This window comes from Salvelinus namaycush, chromosome 18, assembly GCF_016432855.1.
Source record: "Salvelinus namaycush isolate Seneca chromosome 18, SaNama_1.0, whole genome shotgun sequence".
Taxonomy (NCBI): Eukaryota; Metazoa; Chordata; class Actinopteri; order Salmoniformes; family Salmonidae; genus Salvelinus; species Salvelinus namaycush.
Genome location: NC_052324.1, coordinates 19,489,678 through 19,512,602, shown reverse-complemented (window position 1 = coordinate 19,512,602; position 22,925 = coordinate 19,489,678). Strand labels below are relative to the sequence as shown.

The following is a 22,925-nucleotide window of genomic DNA, read 5'->3' as shown; positions in this document are numbered from 1 at the left end:
GGCGTCATTCCCACGTCTAGTTTTGATTTACATTTGGTTGAGTTGTCAACTAACGTGAATTCAACGAGAAATACCCCCCAAACTTAATCACTATGATATTGGATTTAGCTTAAAAGTTGGGTGAAAAAAAGACAATTCCCTTACAGTACGTTGATTACTTTTTGCAAATCCAATCAGTTTTCCACGATGATTTAACGCCATCACATATACTATATTGTTTTTGGTTGAAATGACGTGGAAACAACGGTGATTCAACCAGTTTTTACCCAGTGGGACAGTAGTAGATAGACCTGGTGAGGAAAATCGCAACACTCTCTTTTGAATGAGAGCTGCTCCCTACTGTATGTTGAGCCAGGTGGAGGGTGGCAGTGTTTCCAAACGTGTTTGTTATGGATGGGGCTCAATAGCTGCTCTGGCACAAACACACCCTAGTGGGCTGCTGGAGGGGCGGCACAATCTCAGACCAGTAGAGTAATCATTTTTATCCTGCTGATTTCCCAAATAGAAATGGACACATGATAAAAATGTCATGGCCACTCCACACGTCAGCTTCATAACAGGATTACATGTCACTTCCTAATATCTCGGTCTGTTTTCCCAAGCTCTGAATGGCCACATTATTGCTCATAGGAACTTTGCGGTAATATATGGTAAGAGACAAGGAGCTCTTTATGGCCTGTGATTATTTGGTTGGAATGAAACCAGTGATTTATGTCCATTTAACTGAAAAGCCCTGTAAATTCCCCCAGCTGTATTTCCCCTGGATAAAGAGTGGAGTGAAAGTGACAACATGGGCTTGGTGTGGAAATGTGAACGGCTGCTCTCAGAGTTCTAGTTAATATACCTGACATGAAAAACGTGCCTACCTACTTACTAGCACCTCCAGCACAAAGGAAAGTGCAGACTTAAACAAGTGTCTGCAGCAAAAGGTAGACAAAAGTACTGCTCTGAGCAAACCTGTTTGGTAGATCAACCTCCAGCTATTGCCACCACCATAGATACGATTCTAATAGCTTAGCATCTTTGCAGGTATGATGGGGATGGGGTTAGAGTTAGTGGAGTTAATGGCATATTGTCCACATGGGTGATTTGGCTTGGCAGACCTGATGCTACAACTCTTCCAGCATCAGTGTCTCCAATACAAATGGCCACATTCATCCTCTACTTTCACACCATTACACCTACAAGACAAACATCCAGACAATCCATGAATAGACACACATTTGTCTTGCATTAGCATCTCCACATCTGAGCTACACACACCAAACACACCAATGTCAATGGGGAATGTGATAGGAGAAATGACATGTTCATTTAAAAGGACCATATAGTGTCACTGTTTTCAGCTCAATTTTGTGTTTATGTGTCTGAGCGAGAGAGAGAGAGGCTTACCACACTACTCACTAGGTGTGCAGGGTCAGTCGGTCAGTCAGTGCCTGGCTGGGTCAGTCGGTCAGTCAGTGCCAGGCACTTCCGGCGCCGTCAGAGATGGCCGCCTCGTTTCGCGTTCCTAGGAAACAATGTTTCCACATTTCTTACATTGTTACCCCAGGAAATCTTAGGTTTTATTACATACAGTTGGGAGGAACTATTGGATATAAGAGCAACGTCAACTCACCAACATTACGACCAGGAATACGACTTTCCCGAAGCAGATCCTCTGTTTGGCCCACCTCTCAGGACAATGGATCGGATCCCAGCCGGCGACCCTTCTAGGGGCAGACGGAGCGGTCTTCTGGTCAGGCTCCGTAGACGGGCACATGGCGCACCGCTCCCGAGCATACTACTTGCCAACGTCCAGTCTCTTGACAACAAGGTCGACGAAATCCGAGCAAGAGTTGCCTTCCAGAGAGACATCAGAGACTGTAACGTTGGCTCACTCGAGACACGCTATCGGAGTCGGTACAGCCACCCGCGCCGGCAGAAACAAGCATCTCTCTGGTAAGAAGAAGGGCGGGGGTGTATGCCTTATGATTAACGAGACGTGGTGTGATCATAACAACATACAGGAACTCAAGTCCTTTTGTTCACCGGACTTAGAATTCCTCACAATCAAATGCCGACCGCATTATCTACCAAGAGAATTCTCTTCGATCATAATCACTGTTGTGTATATTCCCCCCCCCCCCCCCCCCCCCAAGCAGACACATCGACGGCCCTGAAAGAACTTCATTCAACTCTATGTAAACTGGAAACCACATATCCTGAGGCTGCATTTATTGCTGGGGATTTTAACAAGGCTAATCTGAAAACAAGGCTTCCTAAATTCTATCAGCACATCGATTGCGCAACACGGGCTGGCAAAACCATAGATCATTGTTATTCTAACTTCTGCGACACATATAAGGCCCTCCCCCGCCCTCCTTTCGGAAAAGCTGACCACGACTCCATTTTGTTGCTCGCAGCCTATAGACAGAAACTTAAACAGGAAGCACTCACACTCAGGTCTGTTCAACGCTGGTCCGACCAATCTGATTCCACGCTTCAAGATTGCTTCGATCACGTGGACTGGGATATGTTCCGCATAGCGGCGGACAACAACATTGATGAATACGCGCTTTCAGCAAAACTGAAAGCGCAAACCACTGCTTTTAATCAGGGCAAGGTGACCGGAAACATGACCGAATACAAACAGTGTAGCTATTCCCTCCACAAGGCAATCAAACAAGCTAAGCATCAGTATAGAGACAAAGTGGAGTCGCAATTCAACGGCACAGACATGAGAGGTATGTGACAGGGTCTACAGTCAATCACGGACTACAAAAGAAAAACCAGCCCCATCGCGGACCACAATGTCTTGCTCCCAGACAGACTAAACAACTTCTTTGCTCGCTTTGAGGACAATACAGTGCCACTGACACGGCCCGCTACCAAAACCTGCGGGCTCTCCTTCACTGCAGCCAACGTGAGTAAAACATTTAAACGTGTTAACCCTCGCAAGGCTGCAGGCCCAGATGGCATCCCCGGCCGCGTCCTCAGAGCATGCGCAGACCAGCTGGCTGGTGTGTTTACGGACATATTCAATCAATCCTTATCCCATTCTGCTGTTCCCACATGCTTCAAGAGGGACACCATTGTTCCTGTTCCCAAGAAAGCTAAGGTAACTGAGCTAAATGACTACCGCCCCGTAGCACTCACTTCCGTCATCATGAAGTGCTTTGAGAGACTAGTCAAGGACCATATCACCTCCACCCTACCTGACACCCTAGACCCACTCCAATTTGCTTACCGCCCCAATAGGTCTACAGATGACGCAATCGCAATCACACTGCACACTGCCCTAACCCATCTGGACAAGAGGAATACCTATGTAAGAATGCTGTTCATCGATTACAGCTCAGCATTTAACACCATAGTACCCTCCAAACTCGTCATTAAGCTCGAGACCTGGGTCTCGACACCGCCCTGTGCAACTGGGTCCTGGACTTCCTGACGGGCCGCCTCCAGGTGGTGAGGGTAGGTAACAACATCTCCACCCCGCTGATCCACAACACTGGGTGTGTTCTCAGCCCTCTCCTGTACTTCCTGTTCACCCACGACTGTGTGGCCATGCACGCCTCCAACTCAATCATCAAGTTTGCAGACAACACTACAGTGGTAGGCTTGATTACCAACAACGACAAAACGGCCTACAGGGAGGAGGTGAAGGCCCTCGGAGTGTGGTGTCAGGAAAATAACCTCACACTCAATGTCAACAAAACAAAGGAGATGATCGTGGACTTCAGGAAACAGCAGAGGGAGCAGCCCCCTATCCACATTGACGGGACAGTAGTGGAGAGGGTGGAAAGTTTTAAGTTCCTTGGCGTACACATCACGGACAAACTGAAATAGTCCACCCACACAGACAGCGTGGTGAAGAAGGCGCAGCAGCGCCTCTTCAATCTCAGGAGGCTGAAGAAATTTGGCTTGTCACCAAAAACACTCACAAACTTTTACAGATTCACAATCGAGAGCATCCTGTCGGGCTGTATCACCGCCTGATACGGCATCTGCTCCGCCCATAACCGTAAGGCTCTCCAGAGGGTAGTGAGGTCTGCACAACTCATCACTGGGGGCAAACTACCTTCCCTCCAGGACACCTACACCAACCGATGTCACAGGAAGGCCAAAATGATCATCAAGGACAACAACCACCCGAGCCACTGCCTGTTCACCTCACTATCATCCAGAAGGCGAGGTCAGTACAGGTGCATCAAAGCTGGGACCGAGAGACTGAAAAACAGCTTCTATCTCAAGGCCATCAGACTGTTAAACAGCCATCACTATCATTGAGTGGCTGCTGCCAACATACTGACTCAACTCTAGCCACTTTAATAATGGAAAAATTGATGTAATAAATGTATCACTAGCCACTTTAAACAATGCCACTAATGTTAACATACACTACATTACTCATCTCATATGTATATACTGTACTCTATACCATCTACTGCATCTTGCCATCTTGATGTGTATAAGGTAGTTGTTGGGAAATTCTTAGGTTAGATTACTTGTTAGATATTACTGCATGGTCGGAACTAGAAGCACATGCATTTCACTACACTCGCATTAACATCTGCTAACCTTGTGTATGTGACAAATAACATTTGATTTGATTTGAGAGGATCTCTCTGATTGCTAGGCTACTGCCTCACACAATAGAACCACTAATCTTCTTATTTGGAATTCAGAGGCTCACCATATCTTAATGAAGCCTTAATGAGCTGCTGGAAATCCCTGAATCGCAGGCAGATTATTGAATTGAGACAACTCTGGTAATCATAACGTCTGAGTGGGCACTCAGTGTTTACTGCAGATTGGGTGCAGTTTTTTTAATCCATTTATTGGACTGAATAATACAGGGCTATTTGGCTGGTAATTCTGACCTGCTGCAGTCTTTTTTCTTTGCAGCCATCATGGCAACATTCTCTATGCGTGCAGGTGTGCTCCGATGCTGACTGATGGCTAATCAGGATTTGTTGAAAGATAAGAAAGAAAGAAAAAAGAAAAAGAAACAGCAGCAAAAGTCAGCACTCAACGATTTGTGGGTGTGTGCGTGCACGGGCGTGTGCCCTGAGGTTTCTTAGTTGCACAGTAAATAAGTGCACAATTAGCAGGGGCAAAAGTGAAATAGTGTAGTAGTACAGTAGTTCTCGCAGATTGTTGTAAATGAAGTGGAATAATGCAAAATATGTGTTTAATCTCAGAAAACAAAGTGATAATTGTGATTTAAGGCTCTGCGTTATGCCGAAATGGCAGACACATGCTTGAGGTATATTCATCCTTTCGGAGAATAGAAGCGCTACCTTGCAGTTGAGCTTTTGTCAGTTTCTGCATGTTGCTGTCATGTAAGGCACCCTGTACACACAGTGAGCAGCACAGTGTGCAGATTAAAGAAGGTTTGGGCAACAGGAATACAGACCATACACAGGAAGTACCCAATCCATGCCCACAGGGGACTACCTGTCTCACACTGCGGCTTTACGATTCTGCTGAGGTAATGGCGTTAATTACCCCTGCAATGTTTGCACGTACCAGAATTCCGACATCCAGTGAATTTGGATTTTAGTGGCTCACTGCTCAGGATTCTGTACAAGACAATACTTGTGAGGCTGGTACTTTAGCTGCATAATTTGAGCTGTTGTGTGTTTTTCACCCTAATGGAAATCACCCAGTCAGCCATGGAGTTGTTTGAGAATATGTGTCTAGGTGTGGTTCTTGGTGAGCCCATCAAACTCACCCTCTGGTTTCAAAGGAACACTAAACAAATAATGGAGTGATATTACTTTTCAGTTACCATGGAGGTCCCTATCAAACAGCCCACTTATCAAAAAGCCTTTGTGTCTGTGTCATGTCTGGAGGTCTGGATGTCATCATGTCTAACCCTCTCTGTCTAACCCTCCCTCTCTCTCTCTCTCTCTCTCTCTCTCTCTCTCTCTCTCTCTCTCTCTCTCTCTCTCTCTCTCTCTCTCTCTCTCTCTCTCTCTCTCTCTCTCTCTCTCTCTCTCTCTCTCTCTCTCTCTCTCTCTCTCTCTCTCTCTGTGTTGTCTCTCAGGCCTCAGCATCCGTGGTTCCCAGGAGGAGGACCCTCCTGACCCCCAGCTCATGCGCCTGGACAACATGCTGCTGGCGGAGGGCGTGTCAGGACCAGAGAAAGGGGGCGGGTCAGCCGCTGCTGCCGCTGCAGCTGCAGCCTCGGGCGGGGCCTCAGACAACTCCATCGAACACTCAGACTACAGATCCAAACTCACCCAGATCAGACAGATCTACCACACAGAGCTGGAGAAATACGAACAGGTGGGTGTGAGTCACACCTTTAACCTCCTTTACATCACACCTTTAAGCTTCATAGGCTTGCATGATGTTTTTCATTCTCACTTTGCCCTGATGTTCTAAAAATATTGCCAGTAATATTAACCACCATGAGTACAAAACCTGGAACAAAATATTCTCCTTGTAATATTGTAAACATGTATATATTTTGTGGTTCGTTAACAAATTCTGAGGAGTGGTGCAGTCGTCTCAGTAAAATGAGAATATGATCAACTCATTAGGCTGCCATGTTGAGCTTCAGCAATAAAACAGAGGAGTATTATAAGAGAAAATGAAAGGTTGGAACACTGCCTCAGCAAGGCGGCGAGGTACATTACACAAATGTACTCTCTCATTCTGAGAGAGGAGGAGACGGCACATAGCATTGCCTGGAGTGAAGGCATCTTTCTTTGGGGTGTTTCCCTGTTTAATTATCTAAATGTAAATACTTAACGAATTCTACTCAGAGTAATGAGCTAAAGTGTGCACAACGTAAATTAGTTATTCTAATGAATCATGTATGAACTACTGGTTTAACAAAAAGCTGGTTAAATTCTCTCTGTGCTGGGCCAAAGCCAAATTGCAAATCGGCATTTGCATTCATAGATGACTTCACCTATTAAGTCATTGAAGCACTCAGCAGTAGTATAAATACAGGGCTGTGTTTTTCAATTGCACGTTCAGTGAAGATGCTTTTAACCAAGGGAGGCGGGTCAGCTACTGAGAGAGTTGTACCTAGCCAGAAGATACAGCCAGGAGGACACTAACAGGGCTGGGTTGTGCTCTGTGATTTCTCTGCAGGCGTGTAACGAGTTCACCACCCATGTGATGAACCTGCTGAGGGAGCAGTCCCGCACGCGACCCATCTCTCCCAAAGAGATCGAGCGCATGGTGGGCATCATCCACCGCAAGTTCAGCTCCATCCAGATGCAGCTCAAACAGAGCACCTGTGAGGCCGTCATGATCCTGCGCTCCAGATTCCTTGATGCCAGGTCAGTGTGTATATATGTGTGTGTGTGTTCCTGTGTGTTTCACTGTGATGCACAAAACCAATGTTTCTAGCCTGGAGCATCGGAAGGTACCCAGAGACAGAACTGTATGTAGACATATGATCGTAATAACAACATTAGAGAAATGCACTTCCTATCTGAGAAAAAACGAATCCACAACATACAGCGTCAAACAGCACACTGCAAATATTCACAGATGATCTTGCCATAAAGTGTATTCGCTATGTATTATAGCCGTCTTCTCAAAACAATCATCCGCTAGCACCTGAAAGCAGTTTAGATTAAATGAAGCAGGAACAAAGTCATATGTAATTGGTGGAGTGGAGGTCATGAGCAGGTGTTCTGGATTACTGTAATAACAAACAGTTTGTGGAGTGGAGCTCTGAGGAGAGCGGGAGGAAGTTTAGGGCTGAAGCAAACCAAGCAGAAGCACATTTGCTTCCCATTGCTCGCGTGAAGTGCAGTAAACAAGGCAAAATAAGTTAATGCTCAATAACATGGTAAGTAGTGCCCTGGGGGGAAGAAGGGGACCCGGATCTAGTTAGAGTTGCTTTGTTCCCACTGAAGTTCCCTGGGGCTGTGGCACTTCAGGAAGAATGCTCAGCTGGGCATGTTGTGATTTCTATAATGTACCGAGATGCACTCCGACTGGGCAATTGGGCCTAGCTCTCCATCACCACGCCTACCCATCCACTGCACTAAACACTACACATTACACGCTTGGACTGGAGATCAGAGACCAACAGACCAAATTAAGCAATGTACTGTACGTGTTTGTGTTGTGTGTGTTTGTGAGTCTAGTGGTCGCCGGATGACTTGGTGTGTGTTGATGAGGATGGTGCTGAAAGCAGGACACAATATTCCGCTCTTGACGCCTGTCTCAGACCCACATTCCTCATTATTTTCACCATTTATGTGTGAGATTGATTGTGCAATTTGTCTGTTCCAAATGGATGAGTTAATACTGGTCTTGCTAATGAGCTTGGCCTTTCTCTCATTTTGTTCACTTTTCAGGCGGAAAAGAAGAAACTTCAGCAAGCAGGCGACGGAAATCTTAAACGAGTATTTCTACTCGCACCTCAGCAACCCATATCCCAGTGAAGAAGCCAAAGAGGAGTTGGCCAAGAAGTGCAGCATCACAGTATCCCAGGTGGGTGCAGATTCCTTGTCTCAGACGCAGTGGCTGTTGGGTAATCAGGGGGGAAAAGGCAGTAAATGAGGCCCCCGGCTGCAACACCAGACCAGCCTGGAAGGACGGCTATGCCGCACTATCAGAGCCCAATGTCTTTATCTTACCTTGACATTGAGCCTAATGACACCTCAGTTAGGGCGTGTTCAGCCTATCACAGCAGTGGCCATGGGGAGGGGAGGTCAGTGTCCTCAATAGTGGCCTACAGTGGGTTAGCTCTCCATAGCTATCCACTCTAGGCCTGTTAATCCTCCAAATATGTCAACTCTGGGCCTACAGTATGTTAGCCTTTCAATAGCTGTCAACTCTTGGCCTGTTAATCCTCCATATATATTTTTTAAATGTAATTGAACCTTTATTTAACTAGGCAAGTCAGTTAAGAACAAATTCTTATTTACAATGACAGCCTAGGAACAGTGGGTTAACTGCTTTGTTCAGGGGCAGAACAACAGATGTTTACCTTGTCAGCTCGGGGATTCGATCTAGCAACCTTTCGGTTACTAGTCCAACGCTCTAACCACTAGGCTACCTGCCGCCCCCCTATATGTCATCTCTGGGCCTACAGTATGTTAGCCTTTCAATAGCTGTCCACTCTGGGCCTACAGTATGTTAGCCTTTCAATAGCTGTCCACTCTGGGCCAATAGTATGTTAGCCTTTCAATAGCTGTCCACTCTGGGCCTACAGTATGTTAGCCTTTCAATAGCTGTCCACTCTGGGCCTATAGTATGTTAGCCTTTCAATAGCTGTCCACTCTGGGTCTCCTGCCATTTTCTTTCTCATTCCCATCTGCCATGCGTGTTCTCTGTCTGCCTGATCAGTCCAGGTGACTGGATGTCTACCAGTATAGGTTATCCAGTAAATAAATATGATTTTTAAGGTGTACGTGTGTGGTCACAGTGGCTTGTACATGGAGACGACACTGCTTCACCCACTAAACATTTTGTTTTTACAGACAACTTATGTGACTTTCCCACTTGACCTTTAGCCTAATAATTGGGTTAACCTGAAGGCAATATAATCTCTCACACCCAGCCCCCACACCCAAACCAATTTAGTATTGTTATCTTCCTGCACTCTGTTCTGCTACTATTGTTACAACTTGAACCATTTTGATTTTTGTATTCTAGTTCAGATGTTAATCCATGGTTGTTCCAATTTGAGAATAACCTATACAAGAAGCACTGATTTGCAATGTTCTCTCTTGTCTGTGGGGAGGGGGTGTGGAAGGGTATATTGAGTGTAGTCATGCAGTCAGATACTGTAAAAGCCCATTCTTTTTTGCCTTCAGGGGGTGGGAAGCACCATCACAGTATCACAGGTATGTCATGACTTCTCCTGATCCACTGTTGTTGTTTTCATTCTTTGTATATTTTCTTGGTTTCTGTATGTGCACCTTCACAGTCTACCACTGCACACAGCTCCCCTCCCTCACACAAATGGACTGATATCCTGGCATAAAAAAATGTATCCGATGCTATTTTAATGTAGGCGTACCATGCTTACAGCTTTACTGTAGGTTTGGCACCAAGCAAGTTCCACTGTGATACATAGAACGTGTTATTTTGCTGTTGAATCTCACACATCAGTGTGTGAGCAAATCATATGCAAAGACTAGGGATCATACAACATTTCCATTTGTATTTTCAGCTCACTTTTAATCATTTTTTATGATTGTTAAATACCATTTCAAGATAACACCCATGTCACCACACTGTGTCTGTTTTGATGTCTCATGTCATATCATTTCACTTTTTTGTTATTTCTATAACACAAATCATTTGTTTTCTATACTGTATGCATTTTTTGTTAGTTGTAGATCATTTGTTAGTTATGTCCTTCTTGGTTTTAAAACATGCAGCGTGTGTCTAATGTTCTGCTTTCTACCTGTGTGCTTCATGTTAGTTGAAGGAGTGGACATTGACCCTCACAAGTGGAACGATTCTTTGTTCTGAGTGCTTCACTAAACAGGACACTGTAGGAGTTCCCAGGAGGACAAATCAGTCTATGCAGAAATAAGAGGTCTTTTACAAATTCACTTGAACTCATCTCAAGCCCCATTAGCAGGGTTCTCCTTGACAAGCCTAGGCCACTGCAGACACTCCTGCTGACTACTTTTGAGTTCGACTACGCCAAGTCCTCTTTGAGTTTGTCATCCTAAAATACTCAAGCATAAGAGGAGAGCCTGGTGAAGTCAGGAAAGTTACTCCAGAGAATGAGTGTTTGGGTATTTCCAAATAACCTCAAATTGAATGGTGAACTTCAATGACTGTAGTAGAACTATGTGAATCAATAAGCATTAAATATCAGCCTGAAGGTTATCACAGATGTCTAGGTGGAATGTACTGCTTTGATTTATGGATTGATTAAGTAGGTTTGGGTGGACATTATACAATGCCTATATTCTTCTCTGACTAGAAGGAACGGAGTGTGAGTTTCATTGCATGAACATCATTTTGAAAAAAAGTAACCTAACTTAGATCTGTAAAACATGTGCACCAACACTTACAAGCATGAATTGGACTTCTCATCCAATAAAAGGCATGGATGACTTATTTACTGGTGAAGTAAACAGCATATCCTCGGATTATACCATCCGAGGCCAAATGTGCTTGTTTGTAGCGACCATCAGTGACGCGAAAGGAGCTAATGGTGTTGTTTAAAAGTTGACCTCACTTCATGAGGCAATGGCCCTCTAAATGCAGGATGCAGTCGTATTATTTCACTCTGTCAGTTTGCATGTGTGACACTGGGCTCCTAAATGAAAGCATGTGATTGGACGGCAGTGGTTTGTGTCTTGGTTTATGGATGTGTCTGGGGCCATAATTGATATCTTCTCCAGACAGTGCTGCTGTGAGGGGTCACTCTGCTCCCAGGGCACGAACAGGGACAGGCAGCCCTCCAGACGGACAAACGAGAGAGCTCAGAACACATGGCCGACTCAGCACCGCAATCTGTGGTTGCCCAGTTCAGAGCCCACACTCTTCAATTGAGCGACACTTATCAATATTTCAGGTCGTTATAAATTTAGGCGAGGGCGCGAGGGATGCCTTGGGTTAATGTGTTAAGTATTAATGTTCTCTGTTCTATTATTGATAATATTAGTAGCAGCACGGCCACTGAAACCACCTTTGTCTGTATAATTAAGACCCAAGTGTGAGGCTTCATTAAGGAGTTCTCTAAGAAGTCCTTATAAATCCAGTTGTATTGAGATCTGGGAAAGATCATCTATTCTCTTTCGATGACAAGAGCCGTGTATTGACCCGGAATGGGACAGAAATGTTAGTGGATTATTAACTACTGTTACATGCCCTCTCTAGTGGGTCGCTGAGAACAAACCCGGTGTCATGTTCTTGCGAGGAGTCTGCATGGCCATTATACAATCGCTCCCTTTGATGCAGCTGCTGAGGTCAGGTAATTCAGTCTTTCAACCTGGCTCCCACTAACATAGGGAAGTCAATTGAATGCACGGTCTGCCACAAGATAAAAGGGAATTAGTTCTGTGGATTGGGTTTTGGTCCTTACCTTACAGTGCCTGCATTTACACAATGTTTAGCGCAACCTGTGAATCACCAAAGCCAGAGTTCAGTGGGCAGGAGAAAAATGTGTGTAGACCAGAGGAAGTGGCCCCTTAGTACCCAGGCTAGGTGATGCTAACACTGCTGAGGCTGTGCAATCTAACAACACCAAACCGTGGTTAAATACAGTCATAACAGCTTGTCCTGAATAATAGAATAATACTGACCAGGTCATCACAAACTGATATACTGATATATTAAATACCATTTCACCATTATACATCCTGTCAAAGCAATTCTGTTTTTGATGAATTGATTGCAATACTTTTCTATTTCAAGCATTCATGTAACACTGTTGAATACCAGATAGTGAATTATTATCAAGAATCAGAAGCAAATATCTCTGACAGAACTACTGTTTCTATAGCATAACCAAAACCAGTGATAGTCACAATGATGATCATTACCGGTATAAAAATGTTCAAAGGCCTCTCATATATTGCTAATCCAAGCTCAGTGTCATTATCATTGTGTTTATTATGCACTATAATGCCATGTAGATGGGCTGCATAAAGTGTCTGGCTGTGGTGGGCTAGGTAGTTTTCATTATGTTGTGGCCCTTGTGTTAACACAGCGCTGCTGATAAGTGACTTCTTTATGATGCGCTGTGAGGCCCATAGATGCCATTGAAGCAGACGGGTATACGGCATCAGCCTTGGTCCACCATGTGTTTTCATAAAGGATGGATTAAAGGCAGCTCCAGCCATTACCCAGAAGCACACACAGACAGGCAGCTCAGTTTGGCCTTTACTATTAGATGAAACAGGCCAGAGGCTTTAGAGAGATGGCTGGATGCTTGTTTTTACCTATGCTTTGTTTTTTCTCTCTTAAATGTTAGCCCAAGTACTATACCGCAGAATCATCACTGTTATTATATGCATTTTTTTTAATTAACTGTAATAATGATAATTGTATACTTAATTTAGTTCTGCATTTACTAAAACATAACAATGTCATTGCATTTGCCTTAAAGTGATTTCTCAAAGCAGGGTAATGTGTTTTTGTTTCCTGTTAAATATATACAGTAATATCCCAGTAATGATACCACTCAGAGAGAGGTTTTCTATGGTCTGCAATGCTGTTGGGGATCTGGCTCAAAGGGTGAGACTGCCTGCATCCTGTCTGCCCTTAAAAACCACTGTAAGCAGGTTAAGTAAAAAGGATGATGGCTAGGGCTTTCATTGCATCCAATTAAACCTTGCTTGTTAGTTTAACCTCTAGGTAAACCCATCAAACAATTGATGTCAAGGAAACCATGCCAACAGTGGCTTCGCCTGAATGGTCATTAATTTTAATTGCCTAGATATTAAAGATTTAGAAGCACAGAGACATGCAGGATAGAAACGATCTGATGTCATGCAAATCCAGTCAGTTTGCGCTTGCTGCAGTATTGGCGGGCTGCTGGAGATATTAAAATGTAAGCGCAGGGGTGGAAATTAAATAAAGCTTCATTAGGGGCAGATGCTCTTTGGCTGGTCCGGCAGCAGGCTGTAGGAGCTGAGAGGGGAGCCATAGCACGGCGACAGGCCACTCTAATTTATAGGACTATTAAAACACAAACCTAATCTCATTATTATTCCACTATTATTGCAGAGCCAGCATTCACACACTGGTTTTTACCCCATGCAAAGAAAATGTCAATCTTTCTTTCTACTATGAGAGACAGTTTTATTTCTATCACCGTGCGGTAATACTGAAGTAGTAGTCATAGTGATATAATATAAATATTGAAATGTAGAAATGTAAATATAGAAACTGCACTTTAGAAATATAGAAGCTGAACCCTATACAGTTTTTAATGTTAGCATTTACTAGTATTGTTAAAGTGAGGTTTCAGGTTTCAATTTGAAGAGACACAGCAGATATTGTCCTGAGATTGTATTTCATATGGATGCAACAGTTCCTCATAAACCCCTTGACTTATTCCACATTTTGTTGTGTTACAGCCTGAATTCATAACTATGTCTCACCCATCTACAACATAATACTGCATAATGACAAAGTGAAAACATGTTTTTAGAAATGTTTGCTCATTTACTGAAAATGAAATACAGACATACTGTATCTCATTTACATAAGTATTAACACCCCTGAGTCAATACATGTTAGAATCACCTTTGGCAGCGCTTACAGCTGTGAGTCTTTCTGGGTAAGTCTAAGAGCTTTGCACACCTGGATTGTACAATATTTGCACATTATTATTTCTTCAAGCTCTGTCAAGTTGGTTGTTGATAATTACTAGACAGCCATTTTCAAGTCTTGCCATAGATTTTCAAGCCGATTTAAATCAAAACTGTAACTAGGCCACTCAGAAACATTCAATGTCATCTTGATAAGCAACTCCAGTGTATATTTGGCTTTGCGTTTTAGGTTATTGTCCTGCTGAAAGGTGAATTGGTCTCCCAGTGTCAGTTGGAAAGCAGACTGAACCATGTTTACCTCTAAGACTTTGCCTGTGCTTAGCTCCATTCCATTTATTTTTATCCTAAGAAACTCCCTAGTCTTTGCCGATGACAAACATATCCATAACATGATGCAGCCACCACCATGCTTGAAAATATGGAGTGGTACTCAGTGATGTGTTGTGTTGGATTTGCCCCAAACATAATGCTTTGCATTCAGGACATAAATTGAATTTCTTTGCCACATTTTTTACAGTTTTACTTTAGTGCCTTATTGCAAACAGGATGCATGTTTTAGAATAGTTTTCATTCGGTAAAGGCTTCCTTCTTTTTACTCTGTCATTTAGGTCAGTATTGTGGAGTAACTACAATTGTTGTTGATCCATCCTCAGTTTTTTCCTATCACAGCCATTGAACTCTGTAACTGTTTTAAAGTCACCATTGACCTCCTGGTGAAATCCCCGAGTGGTTTCCTTCCTCTCCGGCAACTGAGTTAGGAAAGTAATGACGCACCATCCGAAGTGTAATTAATAACTTAACCATGCTCAAAGGGATATTCAAAGTCAGATTTTTGCGAGGTATTGGAAAACCTCCCTGGTCTTTGTGGTTAAATCTGTGTTTAAAATTCACTGCTCTACTGAGGGACCTTACAAATAATGGTATGTGTGTTGTACAGAGATGAGGTAGTTGTTCAAAAATCATGTTAACCACTATTATTGCTACTTATTATGTGACTTGTTAAGCACATTTTTACACCTGAACTTGAGGCTTGCCATAACAAATGTCTTGAGTCAATAAGTATTCAACCTATTTCATCTTTTCATTTTTTATTAATTTGCAAACATTTCTGAAAACATAATACCACTTTGACATTATGGGGGATTGTGTGTAGGCCAGTGACACAATCTCAATTTAATCCATTTAAAATTCAGGCTGTAACACAACAAAATGTGGGAAAAGTCAAGGGGTGTAAATAGTTTGTGAAGGCACTTTAGGTCTCCCTGTTACTCTTTGACCTCACCATAGCGCCACAATGCCTGTGTCCTGTGTTATGCAGCCCGGCTGACAGAATGTGCAGTGGCCAGCCATGGGTTTGATGCTCTGCACTGGTGTAGTACACAATATCCTTCATTAATATTAAACTGTGTATCTGTTAAAAACACAAGCAAGTTCTACTACCAAGGCAGAAGCAAACAAGTCTATACATTTCTTTGAGTGTAATGGCGGAACTTGTTTCCTTAGCAATAGGCCTGGCAATGTAATACAGTCAGGAGAACTTTTCAGTTTGTGTTGTGGGAGACGAGCAACCCCTGGTGTGTTGGTTTTGTCAAGAGACAAACAGAGACCATGTCATGCTCACTTTTATGAAAACGCACAAGTGATTCCTGATTATTGCTTAATTAGCCTGCATACCCAGTGGACATTACTGCAGGGGCTGGGAATTGGGTACTTGATGGACCCAAACGTCTTGAAACAATCACACTGCTCAGTGCACAGTGCCTTGGCTGCTTGACGTCTGACACCTCGGCTCTCCCTCTGCTCTCTCCCCCAGGTATCCAACTGGTTCGGCAACAAGAGAATCCGGTACAAGAAGAACATAGGCAAGTTCCAGGAAGAAGCTAACCTGTACGCTGCTAAGACTGCAGTAACAGCAGCGCATGCAGTGGCCGCCGCAGTGCAGAACAGCCAGACCAACTCCCCTACCACACCCAACTCCGGTAGGCACCCCTGTGCAGGCCCTAACTCTGCCATCCACCCCCAGCCCTCAGCCCCCAGCCCCCCATGCCTCACCCCCAGTCACGCACCATTCACACAGACAGGAGTGACAGGCACTGCTCCCAGCCTGGGGATCACAGAGTCTCCTGTCTTTGAGACAGTCGATGCCAAATAAGACAAGCAAACTCATGCATAAAGAGTGCGTTCTTGGTTTGTGAACCGAGAACAGATGTATTTCTGGCAAAAAGACAATTCAAAATGATGTCACTGAGGTTTTGTTTTCCCTTGACTTTTCCTCAAACCCCCCTCTAATTTGTCAAACTGTAGCTCCACTGTATGGTAGTGCATTTTATTCTAAGAGAGATTGAAAATAATAGCTGGGAGCAGTTAGAGTAGACTGTATAGGTTACCAATGTGAAATAACAACAACAATGCACACAATTATTAATGAATAGGACTCACAAATGACAATACAAAGACATCCAACACAATGTATATATAGTCCAGGAGAATGACTGTGATTTTGGACTTGGCTGACCTGACAAAGGGATGTGATCTGGTAAGCGATAGCTATTTGAAGTGGTCCCCTTTTTCTTGCACCCAGGATTCCAGATGAAAGATGAAGAATTTCAGCTGGACTCTGCAGAGAGCAAAAACACTCTTTTAACCAACATGTTTACTGGTACTGCTCTTTTCATAAGCTTCTTACTGTCCTTGTCATTGGTATATGATATTTCCCCACTAACAGTAGATAAGGATTAAGGGATGTGGAACAAATTGGGAGCTTAAAGCCACCAGCCACATATTGAATCTCTGTTTGTGTCATGTGATTTTTATTCAGTTTGTTTTGCCTCCTTTTTGGGGAAAATCTGTATAGCCTCTCAGAGTTCTGACACGACCATAATCCTCTCCTCTATCTTGTATTTCCTTGCTTTCCGTCCTTTCCTTTTGTAGTTGCTTACTTTCTGGGAATCTAGTAACTGAGTATAGTAGTGGGCGTTGTGTTCCTATGTACAGTAGATTGTATCTGCGTTTGTGTCTCTCTGTGCGCTTGTGTGTGTTAAGTTAGTGTGTACTCTTCCCTCGTAGCCCTCTATATAGTTATTCAGCTACTTACATCTTCCCTTTTCAGGTTCTTTAGGTTCTTTTAACCTCCCAAACTCTGGGGACATGTTCTTGAGCATGCAGTCTCTGAATGGGGATTCTTACCAAGGGGCACAAGTCGGAGTCAATGTGCAGTCACAGGTAGGAGCCAAAAACAGGGACAGGTCCTGTGTGCAAATGCACAGAGCCGTCCCAGTTTTGCCTGTGTGCTGAGCCATCCACAGTGCAGTCTGAAGTACAGTAACTAAGATATGCTGCCCACATTGGGCCAGCTCAAATTCCCACAGTCAGGTCTCCACTGCAAAAGTGAGCCACACTGTGAGCTCCATTTTCTTTTTTACTGACTCTAATTCGCTTTGGATGGAATATTCTGGCCTACCTAAAAATATCCCACCCCATTGCTATCAACAATTATTTATAAAAGCCTCCAGAAAATGGATTTATTTAATCTCTGTAACAGACTCGATTGAAGTTTCCATTTTGTGAATGCATTTGGCTTTGACTTGAGCTCTTGGGTTGGTGTTGGGTTTTATGGTCCCCTACATTCCTCTCTTGTATCCTTTCCTGTCTTTGTCTCATTTTGGTTGTGTTGCATATTGTTGTTGTCATCCATTATGTTATTTCTTCAGGTTCAGAGACACATAGAGGAGCATAATCATACGCATGTCAGATGAACCCCTTAGAACTAGAGACTTATGGCTTTAACACTTTAAAGAACATATGAATCATGTCCGTACAATACAACTGTATTGTCCATATGTTACAGCCAACATGTCCTCGTCATTATGTCCATTCGGATGTATTCCTCCCCTCTATTTGTTTGTGCATATGGTTTTGTTTACAAAACACATTGTTGTATGTTTGAATACTTTATGTGTGTAGTGTGGCCGTGCTTTTCCCAATGGTATGTCTCAATGTTAGAATTTAGACATTTTCCGCAATAACTTTCCACATAGCCATAGGTAGAGTAGACATTTAGATGACAGTGGATATACTCTACATACATTGGATAATGCAAACACCCACCATAATGTGTTGTCTGTGTCTCATAGTCCCTTTCCACATGGAGTAAGTCCTGTATGTTTTGAAATGTGGCATTGAGCATGTGTGTTCATGTAAACCCCCATGCCACAGTGAGTTGACAGCCATGCCCACCCTCTCTCTCCCCACAGGTGGATACCCTGCGCCATGTTATCAGTCAGACGGCAGGATACAGTGAAGCTCTGGGGGGGAACACTATGTACAGCCCAAATGGCTTGAATGTAAGTGATCTCGGTTTCCTCTTCCTGTAGGTACCATTCTGGAGACAGTGGTTATTTTTCATTACCTTGAGCAGACCTTGTCCAAACTGGATCCATTCTACTGTAAACGTTATACACATAATGGTAGTAGTCTTAGCTCAGATAAAGAACACCCCGCATTGCTGCCAACTGTCTGATAAAAGTGCCATCTTAGGCAAATGAATTGCACTAATTGATTTTATTTCTTGACCCGTTATACATTTACTTTTCTTAGAAAAAAGTTTTGAATGTTACTTAAAAGGTTTAATGGAAATCTAGGATGTCAGGAGAATAGATAGTAGCAGCTGGGAGCCAGGGAAGTGAGAAATTCCATTCAGCACTGCCACAGCAAGTGATTGAGCTTCTTAAAGGATAGAGCAAACATGACACTGGAGATTAGAGATTGTAGAAAAGTTGGCACATTTTCATTGCAGGAGGATAAAAGCAGAGTTTAATAAAACACACCTAGATCATAGTGCAGGTAGAATAAAAATACATTTGATTTAAAATCCCCCCGTTTTTGATTTTATAAACATCTTGTAATACCTTGTGTGACTGAAAGCAAAATGACATAAGTAGGCTTTTAGTTGTATTCTATGTTTAGTTTAGCTGTTTTGAAATGCTTCAGAGACTTTGCCATATCCTTATCACCGTGATAAAATATGAAAGTGAGATCGCCTGCAGCCTTTTCCAGACGTGAATCCCATCTTCGTTGATGAGGGCTGATATGGTGCTTTTTTGTAACACAGTGCATAATCTGAAGCCATCAGAGTAAAGATGAATTTGTTTGATGAGAAAGGATAGAGGCAGAGGGAGAGAGAGAAATGGTTACTGACATATTTCCCTTTGCAATATCAGAGAGAAACTATTACCATTTGTTGTCTTCATGTTGCCATGGTTTGGACAGTAGTGATGTGAAGGCTTGGTTATTTTAAGCTTCCCAACATGACAGCTATTGTTATTGAGAGGCATTTTAATATCATGAGCTAATATGTAAATTTTGCTAGAGTCATATAAAAGTTATACATTTTCAGTATTGCAAAGAGGTGAACCTAATACTTTCGACATTGCCAACCTTTGTCAATGAACCGCTTAGATGTTTTATTTTCCATACTTGACTATTACTTGACATTCACAAAGTGGGATACATATTTGGAAGTATAGTATCTTTTTTTTGGGGGGGGGGGGGGGGGGGGGTACCATGTAAGCAAGCACACACACGATAACACAGGCCGTCATTAGTGTTCTCGGAAAGCGTTTGGTGTCATTTTGGTTTTGTTGAACACCTTTTAGCCCGCAGACCTTTAGAAGAAGTGTCAACCTCTAGCAGGCTCAACTGAAGTGTTTCTCACTCTCTCACTTTCCTTCACTGTTTAGGCCAGAGCTCAATTAATCACCACACAAACATACTCTGAAAAACAACATTACTGACAAGTCAACACATCCAATAATAGCACGTGAAAAGAGGAGAAACATCCAGGCAACAACAAAAACATGCTTTGGATAATTCATTTAAAGAGATGGAGAGGCCTTCTCATACAGCAATACTCTTATTTCAATGCAGTACCAACATTGTGACAAAGCAGACCAGATAAAGCTATTTATTGACCTATTCCAGGCGATCTAAATCATCAAAATACTAATTCCACCAATGAACCACGAGTGCTCGAGCCCCCAATGTACAGTAATGCAGATGGATTGTTTTGATAATGAAGTGCATCATAGATTAATTAGCATACGCTAACCTTTTGTTTTGTTGATGGTGACGAAGGGGATCCAGCAAAGGCTAGTCCCTGCCGCGAGCCAAGCGGAGTCAGGATGGCTCAGACTGGCTCTCTGGGAAAGGCCCTGCCCCGTCACTTCCACTCAGCATTCCCCACCTCACCCACCCCCAGCCTTCCTTCTTCCTGACTGACATAAGAATATGTAGCGACAAGCTGTCTGCCACTGCTGAAATCTGATTAGACATTGATTTCAGGGATCGCGCCCATTGGCTGAGGCATAAGGCACATTTGTTTCTAGGAGTCTTATGGCTGATGCTAGTATAATGCAGAGAATGGCCATTGGCTTTCCAGTTGTACTGCATACTACTGTATATCAAAGGAGATACCTATTTTTATTTAATAATTAGTAAATGAGCATATGTACACAAACATACTCTACACAATAAGAATGACTCTTTTACCTGTATTTTGGTTATCTGTATTACTAAATATATTTTATTGTACAGAGTCATCTTATTCTCCCTCACATGAAAACATTTAATAACTGGTCTTGATTACAAATATAGGTTCCTTACGAAGCATTATGTTGTTAACATGGACTTCTTTCATTTGTAGTATTTCATTTTGATCCCTTCTCTTCTGCTTCTTTCCTAGGCTAATGGGGGATGGCACGATGCAATGACTCCATCTTCTGTAATCTCCCCGACAGAAGGACCTGGAAGTGTGCACTCTGATACCTCGAATTGATCTGTTATCGATGCATCTGATCCCCAAGCTGTAGAGCGGGAACTTTCACTGACTGACCAACGAGAGAGGATAAACAAAACTTTTTTTCAGAACTAATTGTCTGCTACATCTACCAGAGTCCTCAACCCCCCTCACAATGATGTTCTACAATATGGACACCTGATGTTTTCTTGGTAGTTCAGTGAAGTCTTCGCTCAAACTCCATCAGTCTCATGATTATATTTCACCATTTCTCTATTTTATGTCTGTCATTTGAAGGGGTAAGCACATACATGTACCAATCAAACAAGGCCCAGATGTTTATTGCGCAACATTCATTTCAATTAACAATTGATTTAAGAAGTGATGTTCCCCAAGCTGAATTTATTCCTAAGTGGATGGCATTTGGTGTTGTCATATGCATTCTAAAATGTTTTGGTTTTAAAATGCAATATATCTCTTTTTCATATCATTTGTGTTTTGTTTTAGATCAGCTAATTCCCTTGGTATCTTACCTACTGTATATTGACTAACAAAGTAGCAGTTCCATCACTGAACGCAAGGAGTGCAGCAAATAAGAAATGCTATTGTTGTAAACTCACTGGCAGCTTGGAGGAGTTGCTTTCAATATTAGTTTTGCCTTACAACCACCAGGTTGACATGCAGTCCTTTCGTTGACATGCAGTCCTTTCATTGACAAGACTAATGGGATAACACTGTATTTTGGGACAAAATCTTCAAGCATAGAAAATGACAACTTTATATAGGTTAACATTCTGTGTGAGGTGAAAGTCATGTGATATTCAAATATGTTATTTTGGGCTATTGGTTGAAATAGTCATGGGTCTAACAGTAAATCCAACCAGTTATAGCACTTCCTTTAGGCATGTGACAAGATACCAGTCACACAAAATATGTTGTATATAATATAGCTTAAGAGTATTTATACATCCCACCAATCAATACACAGCTTTATTACCTCATTCAAACTCATAGAAACCAATAGATTTTCAACATTTCTATAGCTTAGAGTGCTCACTTACTACCTCTAAACAATATCACCACCATAGTTTTTGTCTTTTTATTTAACATTTTTATTTAGTGGTTTTGATTACATCTTGTAATAAACTCTTTGTTTTTGTTCATGTAATCTAATGTATATTTTAATCTTAAGAAAATAATGTTGCTTTATTGCAACTTCAAAAAGACAAAAACAAGAAAATGTATGATGTTAACAATAATATTAATACTAAGAATAATTTTAAATCATTTTTAAAAATAAGAGGGAGAGGTGCAAAATTGTTAATTGGTGGATTTTGAGGGAGGGGCTAGGAGAATGTTGGTCATAAATTAACACCAAACAGTAAAACTGTTGTAAATACTGAAGAACATTTTGAATGTTGCTCATCTTGTTACTAATTCACACAAAAAATCATTATAAAAACTGTAATACATAGAGGTTTCAGTTTTCAGAACTGTACATTTCAAGCTCTGTTTGACAGGGTTCAAACTTTCTTTCTCTTTTTTGTATTGTATGTGATTCTGAAACTGATAAAGTCATGGAAAATGATTTGTGGCAGTGATTCTAACGTATTAAAAATGTTTAGTGTTTCTTTCTAACCCGACTACACCCTGGACTGAAAAGTCTTCCTTGTGGTAGTTCTGTGTAATTTCAAACATGAATAAACGTTTTGCTTTAAAAATTGAAATTTCTGTTCTTATTATTAATTTGTACATTACCACTAACAATCTTTCGCCATATATATATATATATATAATATAATTTACATTTATTTGACTTTGACATTCAGTCATGATCAGAATGCATAACAGAAACTAGTAAAGCCAAAAGTAATAGCGTATCTATATATGGCTCATAAGACCCCTACAGTCATTGCATAAAGTAT

General features: G+C 42.3%; 1 protein-coding gene across 1 annotated transcript in view; it reads left to right on the top strand.

Moving 5' to 3' along the window:
- Positions 1–22,700, top strand: part of LOC120063199 (pre-B-cell leukemia transcription factor 3-like) — a 75,916-nt gene extending 53,216 nt beyond the window's left edge. Inside the window, exons 3-8 of the mRNA XM_039013416.1 lie at positions 6,035–6,276; positions 7,093–7,283; positions 8,316–8,451; positions 16,021–16,186; positions 18,461–18,550; positions 20,947–22,700. Of these exons, the coding sequence (XP_038869344.1) occupies positions 6,035–6,276; positions 7,093–7,283; positions 8,316–8,451; positions 16,021–16,186; positions 18,461–18,507 (782 nt within the window). The 3' untranslated portion in view covers positions 18,508–18,550; positions 20,947–22,700. The remainder of the gene's footprint in view (positions 1–6,034; positions 6,277–7,092; positions 7,284–8,315; positions 8,452–16,020; positions 16,187–18,460; positions 18,551–20,946) is intronic.
- The last annotated feature ends 225 nt before the right edge of the window (positions 22,701–22,925 follow it).